The sequence below is a fragment of the Idiotropiscis lumnitzeri genome, chromosome 21 (assembly GCF_059441095.1).
Source record: "Idiotropiscis lumnitzeri isolate Australia: NSW breed Sydney's pygmy pipehorse chromosome 21, RoL_Ilum_1.0, whole genome shotgun sequence".
Lineage (NCBI taxonomy): Eukaryota > Metazoa > Chordata > Actinopteri > Syngnathiformes > Syngnathidae > Idiotropiscis > Idiotropiscis lumnitzeri.
The window spans coordinates 840,372-851,709 of record NC_142411.1 but is presented as its reverse complement, the minus strand read 5'-3'; the positions used below and the strand labels follow the sequence as shown (position 1 = coordinate 851,709).

The 11,338-nt window shown below is 49.9% G+C and overlaps 1 protein-coding gene across 2 annotated transcripts; it reads right to left on the bottom strand.

Moving 5' to 3' along the window:
- Positions 1–429: 429 nt before the first annotated feature.
- On the bottom strand, positions 430–10,818 carry lpin1b (lipin 1b). 2 transcript variants are annotated; one of them, XM_088285908.1, is made up of 19 exons: positions 10,737–10,818; positions 7,648–7,851; positions 7,461–7,556; positions 6,072–6,331; positions 5,370–5,468; positions 5,166–5,295; positions 4,883–5,087; positions 4,290–4,383; positions 4,002–4,186; positions 3,843–3,936; positions 3,371–3,440; positions 3,120–3,206; positions 2,644–2,841; positions 2,315–2,463; positions 2,166–2,252; positions 1,936–2,088; positions 1,756–1,870; positions 1,329–1,432; positions 430–1,228 (listed from the first exon to the last, which is right to left on the bottom strand). In XM_088285908.1, the coding sequence occupies exons 1-19, from the start codon at positions 10,809–10,811 to the stop codon at positions 1,051–1,053; spliced, it is 2,583 nt and encodes an 860-aa protein (XP_088142034.1). In that variant the 5' UTR covers positions 10,812–10,818; the 3' UTR covers positions 430–1,050. The 2 variants fall into 2 exon arrangements, with proteins under 2 accessions (XP_088142034.1, XP_088142035.1); XM_088285909.1 differs by lacking the exon at positions 10,737–10,818 and adding an exon at positions 9,114–9,295.
- Between the last annotated feature and the right edge of the window lie 520 nt (positions 10,819–11,338).

Genomic DNA, 11,338 nt, shown 5'->3' with positions numbered 1-11,338 from the left:
CGCTTTTGGTTTGCCTGGAAACACCGTTTTTTTTTTCAGTTTAAAACCTCCAACATCCATGACAACAGATTTAGAGATGTTGTTACAGACTCGTTGATAGTCGACGTTGATGCCTCGAGATACGAGTTTAATTCTTATTCCCCACTGAAATGAATAGAAATGCCTTGACAGTCATTTGTTCCAGTCTGCTCCCAAATAATGTAATTGCAATTTAGTGATGGAAAAATAGCATTCTAAAACTAGGGAACTTCCAATTCTGTGTTCGCAGAAAGCTATCTGGTTGAAGGAATATATTCAATACGCTCCTGTTGAAGAAATCAAAGTTCGTATCCCATCGTTGATTCATATTTTTCCATTCATAACAAAAAAAAACTCTACAAGACAATTTCTTTGACTTTCTTTAACTTTTAAACAATGTGGTGTCAAAAAAGCTCTTTCATAGAAAGAATACATATTTTCATTCAAGCAGATAAATACACATTATCTGCCATCGTAGCTGCAACATGACCATAGTCTGAGAAACAGTTTGCAGAAAAATGAGGGGTGTGCAGATTTTTGTGAGGTACAGTCGTTGGGTTTCTGGAGTGCCTTCCCAGCCATGAGGTGTCAAATGTTCTCAACTCAATTTCTCCCAATTGTGACATCACAATCTGGCTCACGTAACTTGTCAAGTCTAAATGATTTTGATTGACGTGTTTGTTCGTGCGCATATGCCGTTCGTTCACTTGCAACGTGGAAGTGGAGAGGTCAACATTTCCCACAGTGCGAGCGGGGCAGTGCCAACACCTCCCGAAGAGGCTGCTTTGCTCAAAGCTTCATTCGAAAAAGTACAACTAACTAGCATGTGCGAATAAAAAAATAAACATTTATATTTGGCACCAAGTTATCTCCTCTACTAAAACGAAAGGCTCACTTCCACTCAATAAGCTGCTCTGAAGAAATGATTGAGTCACAAAGTGCACTTCAATGCTTTGTGTTTTCTAAAAAGGTCCAAGAATGTTCCAGTAGGTGTGCGACCACCACCATTTTGCTGCTAGCTGCGAATTGCGGTCAGCTGCCAGAGGCGGGGGTCCGAGCGGGTGGGGTAGTTCCCTGGTGGTCCACCAGAGGGAGCTGCTCCCTCCAGTAGGTGAAGTGGCTGTAGGCGTCAGAGCAGGGGAAGTCCGAGGACGAGGCCCGCATCTGGAGGGGAAACACGTGGTCCACCACCTCCCCCAGACGAACGTACCTAAAAAAATAATGATAAATAAAAATAAAAAAGGGAGGGGCAGCAACAAAGTCATTTCAAGTGGTGCTTATCTGAACGAATGAGCAGGATTTGGACGCACGATGAGATGTTGGTCTTGGCGTGTTCCTGCACCAGCTCCCCTTTAGGGTTGACGGTGAAAATCCTGTTCAGCGGCACGCCAACTTCTTTGTAGGAAAAGACATCCTGGCAATCCAAACAAAGAGCAAAAGTTCATTTAAAGACATTGGCCGAGTATTCTCCGCTTTTGATGCTTGGAGTTTTATGGTGCGTTCGGTGCTTCCATTGTGACGCGACACAATAAGCTCTTCTGGCGCTTGGAACCTTGAAAATGAGGACAACTCTACTTTGGAAGGGAAAGAATTCATGCGTGTACACCTCAGGCAACGGCTCCGGCTCACCTGCGGCATTTGTGTGGACGTCATTGGATGGATTATTTACAATTGAGTCTAAATGGCGACCAATGAGCGCTTGAATGTGTGTGTGTGTGTGTGTGTGTGTTTGTTTACCGTGGGCCTGTTGCCAAAGGCTGCATAGAAAGGTTGCGTGTTGGGGCGGAAGAGGTTCCTAATATCCGTCAAGCATTCCACCTTGAACTTCTCCGGCTTCTTCTCGATCACTTCCCTATAGCAACACACGCACATTTATTGGTACTGGTCGTTTCCCAGCCGCATGCGTGTTTGTCGGACCTGTGCAGAGCCGAAAAGAGGCTGCTCGGGCTGAGCAGGACGGGCCCCACGGGCAGCATGGTGCCCCTCTCGCTGACCCAGTGCAGGTATCCCCGCGTCATGTCCGCCATGCCGATAGCTCGGGCAGAGCAGTACAGGATCTTGTAGCCGTTCCTGTTGTGGGACGAGACCGACGGACGGTTCAGGCGGCGCTACGATGGACAGCGTGCCGCATACGAGAGCGTGCTTACTGGCTGACTTTATGGTAGAGCTGCGCGATGCCCTGGTGGGTCCAGTCTTTACCCAAAGTGGGCAAAATGTGGCCCAGCGTGTCCGACCTGCAATCAAGCAAAAGCGCCGGATGACTTTGTGCCAATTACAAGGACACACACGCACACACCTTGTGATGGTTCCATCAATGTCCGAAATGATGATCTTGTCGTCCCAATTCCAGAGGTAGATGGTTCCCTGGCAGCGACACGTTCCCTGGTACTGAGTGGTCACACTGAACACCACGTCGTTGGCGCCGTCCCGCAGCTGCAACGACGCCTGCATTGACACGCGCACGCTCACGTCAATGTGCAAGACACACAACCCGGGCTGCAGCTCGCCAATATTTGCGCATTCGAATATGCGAGGGAAAATGTTATCAAATAAAGAAGTCAAAAGATCGCTTTTATAAGAATGTGCCATTGCGTAAATTTCGCGTTTGGCGAGTAAACGCCTCACCAGCTGCTCCGAGGAAAGTCTGAGCGTCTTTTTGTACGACACGCCCCCCGTGGCCATCCGGGCTTCCAATTGGACGCTGACCGAGCTCCGCTGGGCCGCCCTGCGGTCTTCGTCGCTGGACGAAGACTCGTCTTTACGACGGCTGTGCAACGGGCCAACTTCGGCCAAGCCGCAGGCCCCGCCTCCTGGGACGCAATCCTAGCAGAAGGGAGACGCGTGGACGTTTATGTGAGCAAAAACGGATCCTTTGTGACTGATAGTCCTTAGTACAAGGAGGTTGTGTTGTACTGCCCCCTGGTGGCGCAATTGCGCAATTAAGTCATCTTGATACACAAACTGTCAAGCACATCACAGAGTGCTACTTTCCAAAAACGGACATTCCATTTTCTGGAATGCATTCATCACATTTCAACGAGGTCAGACGATTTGAGATGCAAATGCGTTAGCGGAGTGGCGGCTGGCTGAACAAATCCTACCGATTTGCTGTTGCGGCCTCTCCAGGAGAACCACCACCTGCCTCCTTTCTTGGGCATCTTCTCCTTCATGATGTTTTCCACGGCGGCCTGGAGCAGGAACGAAAAACCATGGCGAAAAATCAGCATGCGCAGATGATGACGCTGAGGATGAAGTGACAAAGCTCCAAAGTGCAGCAGATCAGCTGATTGCGCTAAAGCCGACGGATGCGTATTTCGTGTGTGTGTGTGTGTGTGTGTGTGAGCTGTCCCACCTTTGGCAGCGGCTTGTGAAAGGCTTGTATCGCCAGCAGGATGGGAGCAGCCGTGCTCCAATTATAGTATCTGAGCAAGACAAGCACAGCGCAGTTTATCAGCTCGGCAGAAAACAACAAGTTGCTGGCCACTTGATTAGGAACGCCCGCAGCTTCTTTTCCAGCTCTCATTTTCTGTCGTCCTGTTCCTCCATTTGGCGTCATGAATGAACCGGCTGACGATGAGGCGAGAGGCGGGCAACCCTGAACCGGTTAGGTGCGAAGGTGGGGGGTGAACTGCGTGGCGCGCGCACACACTTTTTATCTGTCCGACTTTGTTTGCGTTTCTTCCGCACGGCCAACTTGGAATTGAAATTGCGCGTCGACGTCCTAAAATGTGAACGATTCCAGGAGATGGTCCCGAATCCACTCGCTTCCGATGACGAGCGACCCAGCCGACGCAAAATTTTGCCATTTGGGTCAAGCGTCTTACTTGGAGCCGATTTTCACCACCAGGTTGGGGTCGTCGATGACCGACGGGTTCTGAACGAACTGCTGGTACGAGATGATCTTGGCGTGGAAGTGCTCTGTAAGAGCAAGCAGGACCGTTAGGTGTGTGTTTTTTTTTTAATTTTTTGTGGCGCCGTCTTACCTTTGCCGATCTCCTTGTGGTCGGCGAGGCCGCCGCACAGCGAGATGGCGATGGCTGGCAAGTCGCCCATCGGGTCGCTGAAGCCGTCCACGCCGCTGTCTCCCCCGGAGCTCAGCGACTGCGGCGACAGGCTGGAGCTGCGGAGGCCCGGCTCCGACGCGCTCCTCGCCGCTACGCCGCTATCGCTGCGACACGCCAGGAGACGCATTAAGAAAAAAAAAAAAAAGATGATGAATGGGCTGGAAGCTCGCCTTTCAAAAGTGGAGCAACTCGGACAACGTGTTGTACCTCTTTGGGAAATACAAGGCGGCCACTTCAGGCTCCAGTCCCGTCAGGTCATCCAAGTAAACGCCATCGGTGCCCAGATGACGGCTCCTTTTGTCTACGAAAAGACACATTTTCATTGCGGAGACATTTTGAGTTGGTCCGATAGAATTACAAAATGAAACCAGCAAATCAATCTCCTTCTGAAAATGTTCTTCTGCAAATCTGCCAGAGTCCCGTGGGGCCAATCAAGATCAGAGCAAGATCCTGAGCCCCTTTCAAGTGCAAGATGGCGTGTGAGGTGGATTTGCCCAAAGAGTTGCAACCTGCAGCCTGTCATTCTCCGTTTGGCCATTCGGTGGCGCTCTACAGTGCAGCGGCGCCGCACCGCTGCACAAATGCCAGAGGACGATTTGGTACATCATCTCTTTTTTTTAAATGTTCTTGACAATAATGCGTCGCTGTTCTGAAGTCGATTCATTTTGGGTTTGTGAAATGTGAAGTAAGCAGCGAAATCTCTCATTTTGTCGACTCAAAATGACATCCCATGCAGTTGTTCGGGACTCGGGCGATGATGTCACGATTCACGTCATGTGACCCAGAAAAGTGCTTATTACCTTTTTTCTTGGAGAGGGAGTCGTTCTTTCCCGTGGGATCTTCCGTATCGGAGGTCACGCAGGACGCGGCGCCATGCGCCGATGCCTCCGTCTCCATCGCCGTGGCCTCGCTCTCGGACGCCTCGTGACGAATGGCTCGGAAGTGCGTGCTCTCCGACACCGGGATGGCCACGGGAGCGAGTTTGTTTGATGCGAGGAAGGACGGCTGGAGCGGAGGTCAGAGGTCACGTAACATCCCGACGACGTGCAACGTTCACCTGGCGATGTCAACAATGCGGCTTACGGTGGCGGCCTGCGGCAGCTCCCCCCACGGCCAGTGCATGGCCGGATCTTGAGCGCTCGCGCCGGTCGGCTTCATCGTGAGCTCAGCCTCCGAGTCGCTTTTTGGAGAAGCGGGACGGGAATTTCCCGGGCTGAAAAAACCCCAAAACGAAACATGATGACAACGCCGACATTTTTCTTTTTCTAGTTGCGGCAAAGAAGGCACCTCTGGAGGGGACTCCAGTCGCCGTCGGAGCGAGCGTAGACGGCGGATTGTTTGAAAGAAGCGTTGGCGGGCCCGACGGCCGCTTCCCTGGAAGAAGGCCTGAAACACAAAATGGAACGCGGCCCATTCCGTAAAAGAAGCCAGAAAAAAAAGTGTGTGTGTGTGTGTGTGGGGGGGGCTGTTCAATTGTGCGTTCAAAATATGAAACAGACGCGGATGGCAACCAAAATTTGTTGACAGCACTTCAAAAAAAATGAGGTCGCACGTGTCAAGTTTTGCATTCTTCCGTCTTGTCTTTTCGAGCGTTGGAGTCCAAATTTAGATCGCGCGCGTATCATATTAAATGTGACCTAGATGATGACGGATGTAAATGTTCGCTCTATTTGTTTGGGCACGCTTGAAGCTGAAGGAAGTCCGGCCCCGGAAAAGAAAAGTCGAAAAGGCTGCGTGCATCCCTGAGCCGCATCGCGGATGTTCCCCTCTTAGCGTTTCCGAACCGATCATGCCTTCGAGTCGCATGCGAAGCGGAGCCGCCGTTTTTACGAAGCAGCACCAGTTTCGATGTCAAAAAACGTGACACCACTTTTTCCCTCTGAAGGATTCGCAACACGAGCTCTATCTCAAATCCTGCTCAGCGGAATGGCGTTTTTGTATCTCAGAAGGCACGACTTGAATTACAAAATGGCCGACAGCTTGTCTCACCTGTTGCTCGCCATTTCCTCATCGGAGCTGATGTCGATGGTGAACATGTCCTCGTCCTCCAAGAAGTCGCCGCCGTCTTCCCTCTTCAGGCTGTCCGGCCGAGATTTGCGCCTCCTCTTCCTTCGTTTCTTCGTCATCACGGCGGTCTCGCCGCTGCTCCCCGCCGCGCCCAACGTCTGCACGGGAGGCCCCGAGCTCTTCATCACAACCGGCCCGTCCGACAGGATGGGAGAGGTGGCAAGGTGGGAGGGAACCGCTTCCTAGGAAGGGAAGTCACGGGCACAAAATGAATTCTTATGGAAAATGATTTGTAAAAAAAAAAAGAAAGTCTTCTCTCTGTGCCTCCAATTGGATTTTTAAGAGACCGCCAGGCCAAGGAAGCGCAACCAATTGTGGACTCGCAGGCACACCGGCAAAAGTCTGGCGCTGACGGAGTAGCTTAGCCATCTTTTCCGTCGTCGAGCGCTACGTTAGCTTTCTGGCGCTGCCGTATGCTTGCCCTTTCGTCTTCAAGCCTTACGATTGCGTAAGTAGCGAGCGTTCTACGACGTCATGTCACGCTCGGTTTTAACATGGCGGGAAAAAAAGAAGAAAAAAAAAGCTTACAACTTCTGCTTACGCACTTTAACGAGCTTTGGTATGCACACTTTGGACTTTTGTCTTTCTTTTCGAGTACATGTGGAAACATAAAAAGCAGTCGATAAAATTTTTTTTTAAAAAAAGCACACTTCCAAGAAAGTGGAGCTCGTTCCAGGAAGTGGAATTGTGCGTTTATATCTTCTGGCACAAAAACACAAGTGAGGTCGAGGACATGATGTCGTGGTCTGTGGAACAGTTTTTTTCAAACTAAAGAATGGCAAAAAGAAAAAAGAAACGCCCCCCCCCTTCCTTTCCCTCTCTGCTTTTCCCGAGCAGGAAATCTGACCCTCGTCCGTCTGAAATAAATCAGCGTCTTCGCTTGCTGACGCCGTTTGTCAGTCTCGGTAATTTACGGCTTGTTTATGAATTTCAGCTGCACATTTTGCCAAAGTGCCCCCCCCCTCCTACATACACAAAGAAAGTCTGCTTTCCAAGAAACTGACTTGGACTTTCCTCCTCTTCCCTGAACTCGAGTGGCGCTCGGCCTCCAAAGACTTTGATTGCCTTCGCACGTTTTGGCACGTCAGCGACAAGAGAATCTCGTGTCAAATATTTGGGATTGCACGGCACAAAGTTTGCGACGGAGGCGAGTGTTTGTTTCCATTTGAAATCTTGGCGGCTTGTTTGGCTTCATTTTCCGTTGGACTTTTTTGCGATACGACAAAAGCGCAGTTAGCGAACGTTCACGTGACGTCAGCGTTAAAGACGACCGCGAACGGCAGTCACTCCAATTTTTCTTTTTTCCTGTACCTGATTATTTTCTATTTCCTGCACAAAGAAGGCCTCCCCGTTGTCTCCGAGCTTCATATGCAAATCCACCGGCTCGCCATTAATCTCCATGTCCACCTGGAAAAAAACAACCGCACAACATATGTCGATTTATCCATTTTGGATTTTTTTTTGTTGCTTTTGTCGGCGTGCCTCTTGACTTGCTGACCACTTTCTGACGTGAGCGCAGGACGCCCATCTTGCCGAAGCGCACGTGGAAGGGCGAGCAGCGCAGCGAGCCGTCGGGCTGCCGCACCACGATGACGTCGATGCAGCCCGACAGCGTGGCCGGGTTGAGGCCTCGGTACAGCTCCTTGACCTGCACCAGAACCTGACCCGCCAGCTGGCCCACGTAGTTCATGGTCTGACGGGTCTGCCGGGGGACACAACACACACACACACACACACACACACGCACGCACATTTGTACAATTGCAACGTTTTTCAGACGGACGCCGCCGCAACATGCGAAGCCGCCGCTTCGTCTTGCACTCCCGTCGCGTCATTCGAACAATTTGTTCTCAGGTGTATTCGGGCGCCTTGTCCACGCACACACGTCCGTGAACGTCTTACGTTCCCACAGTCACTTTGACTTGCGGTGTCAGCTAAACCTGCGTCGTGAGTTCTAGGAAGCGGGACGAGGATGTTCTACTGGAGTCGTTGTGCCTTTGGGTGTTTATGGCTTTAAAAAAGAGACGATGCAAAGCCTGATGAGTGACATGAGCATCAGAGAAGCGAGAAAAGTCTGACTCGCGGCGGTAATTCTGGCATCTAACATTGACGTGTTACCTTGTGTGATGGTGATACACAAAATGCAAGCACGGAGACGCACGAGAGGACAAAAAAATGCCACGCAGGAATGCTGAGATTCGAACCCAGAATCTTGCGAACCGCCACATGAACACACAGCTCGGTCACATTTTGTGTTCGGGAAGCTGAGGATGGCGTCGCACAAGAGCATGACTCCGATCAAGTCCGTTGCTTCATTTTCCGCGGCCAGCTCACTTGACAACATTGCAGTTTATTGCAAAGTGAAAAAATGTTCATCTCCAGACTGCGGCTTTTTTCAAAGCCTGCGTTCAGCCGCGAGATCTTTTCTGGCAGCGGCAGCGTTTTGAGCTTGCAAGTGAAAAAAAAAAAGAAAAGAAAAGAGGAATTAACACCGCCTCTCCTTGGTGTTGAGCCCCAAAGTGGAAAAGGAGAATTTCGGAGAAGGCGGAATGTTGCAACATGTCCAACCAAGACTACTCGACATGGTCCACCATGCAAGTGCAAAAGCAAAACAAACTACTTTGAAGAGCACAAAAAGAGGAACGCAAAAGCAAATAATTTGCTTCATTCATACTCGTTAGCGGTTCGCAAGTGCGCAATATCCAGTCGTCACTAGTAGATAACATGAGAAGAAACATCGATTCAGTTGTTCTAATCGTTCTCCATACACTTGAGTAGCTGCGGGACCTTCAGATGGATAGCAAAGATCTGGAATCATTCCAACAAGAAAGGGGACTACTGGACAATCCCATCTGAACATATGATCATACATTTAGAGCAAAACAAGAAAAATGAATTATGAGGAGTACAATAACTCAACTATTGGCATTGTTTCAGGTGGAAAGCCAAACTAGTGTCTCTTACCTTCTGACGTTGAGATTAGAAAGTAGCGTCTTGTCTTGAAAAATTGCTCAGGATTTAAAGTAAAGCTCCAGAACGTTGACGAAACATAAAATGAAGAAGAAATGCAGACGCATCGTTTCGCGTCGATTCGGGTCGGTTCGGTTCGCTTCGCTGGGCTCCTCGCCGGCTCGTGCTCCTCTCAAGGTCCCGCCCACCATCCAATCAGCGTCGAGCAGCCGCGTTGTTAAACTCATCGTTGAGTGAGTGACAAATCCATTTGTGCTGGCAATATTTATAGAGAGCTAGCAAGCGATAACTCGATAGTTCGATCAGGTTGCTAAACAGACATAATGAATTCTATTTAAAACGTGGTGACGTCACCGAGCCGGCCTGATGTTGTGAGGTGATCCTCTTGGCCAATCACAGCGCAGCGACACGTCACACGCCATGCAAATATTTGCGTTTTTTTTTTTAGTGAGATGTTCTCTTGACTTATTTGGACCTCCCTACATTTCCCTCGTAGGAGTTTGTCATGCTTTTACTTCAGTGAAGGAGTTGAATGTGAAGATAGTCTTCTTTTTTTTTTTGCCACTTATAATGTGTCGACGTGCATTTGTGTGAGAGGGCTTGTCGCCATCCCCCAGTTATCATCATCTTTTCTTGCCAAATGTGCATCATTTGTTAATTACACGTTGCATTGTGCCAATTTCACATTCTCGAGCTGCTAAGTGGACGCTGATGACTTTTCTGCAATTTGAGGCACGTTTTTGCAGCCTGGGAAGCGCACAAATGCGTTTCAGCAGTTGAATCTCACGACAATGTGGTGTGTTTGTCAGATCAAAATGTACCTGAAGTACCCGGAGAAAAGCCACGGAGGGGGGAGGGGTTGGGGGACACGAGACCGTCAGCTTTTCTTAGACAGTTTTCAAGGAACGACATGCATTGCCAGGAAGGAGGCTTGGCGCTGGCCGACTTGTTATGTGACCCACTTTGCAAGACATGACATATGAGTATGGATTCGGATACGGTGCGTAAGTACGGATACGTTACTTTTGAATGCTGACTCACAAAGCAGCCTTCAAACGAGGTGTCACGTGAGCAAGCTGGCCCTGCGGCAGCGTTCTCGTCCTTTCTGCTGACTCAACATCATCCCTTTTACAGCATGGGCGGAATCGGAGGCCTCTGATTGGCTCAGGCTGTTGTGGCCTGAACGTCACCATGTGATCGGTGACGGCGTCAGGTGAGGCATTCGACAACACGTGAATGAATGAATGAATGAATTCCTCCCGCCTTATGTTTATGGCAACATGAGTCTGCAGTAAGATTGCCAAATCCTGCGAAGAGCAACAAAAGTTCACCTCCGAAAATCAACCTTGATATGGCCAAAGACGATTGGAACCAAAATTTAGGTCTGTTTTCGTTCACATTTCATTAAAAGGTGAAAGAAGGACCAATTCCCACAACTGGCTGGCCATTCTTGTTTTGTTTTCTCATCCACATGAGTGGCGAAAGGAGCACATGCAAGTGCCACATGAAGCCGAGATTCAAAGGCAGAAGCTCACAAATGTCGTGTTTTTCCGATGTACTCAGAAAGGCTCGCATTCGACTTCCCTACACGAGCATCTTCGAACATGCTTTTATTACCCAGCTCCATGTTTTGTCAGTGGCGTAGTGTTCGGCAGCCTCGTCCAGCTCGTCACCCTCCTCGGCCGATATCATGATTCCATCGAGGACGTATCCACAAACGCCTTCAAGCCCCCTGAGTCCCGTCCGCTTCCTCACTACGTGGTGGCCTCAATGAGTGTGACCGACTAAATGTACCTGCATGAGGGGCGACAAGTCGAGGAAACTTGAGACCGGGCGCCGCTTTAAGCGAACCGGACCCGCTGACTCCTCCGGCATTTCGGAAGAGGACACCTTCCTGGAATGTTTGATCTGAGTCGTGGAGACCTTAGACTCGTATTGCGTTTTCTTGGGGACACCTGTTGTTGCCTCGGAGGCCGCGTTGTTGACCGCAGCCGCGATGTCATTGACGGCCAAGACGAGATCAGATTACAGGAGATTAGATTACAGACGGCTGAGCTTCAAGACTGCCGGGGTGTTCGCTGGGATTACTGTTGACCGCTTGCCACAATTTGACCTTTAACCTTTTGGTATGTGCTTGACCGGCCCACCAGCAGCTTTTTGCGCATAAAAGGGGTCATCATATGTGAGAGTTCAAGCGCCTCATTTCATTGCTACGCGGC

Excerpts from the sequence above, each read along its gene's own strand:
- lpin1b (XM_088285908.1), bottom strand. The coding sequence starts at position 10,811 with ATGATATCGGCCGAGGAGGGTGACGAGCTGGACGAGGCTGCCGAACAC. Across the intron at positions 7,852-10,736 it reads CTGACAAAACATGGAGCTGG|ACCCGTCAGACCATGAACTA; the intron begins GTAATAAAAGCA and ends GTCCCCCGGCAG. Across the intron at positions 1,229-1,328 it reads GCCAAGACCAACATCTCATC|GTACGTTCGTCTGGGGGAGG; the intron begins GTGCGTCCAAAT and ends TTATTTTTTTAG.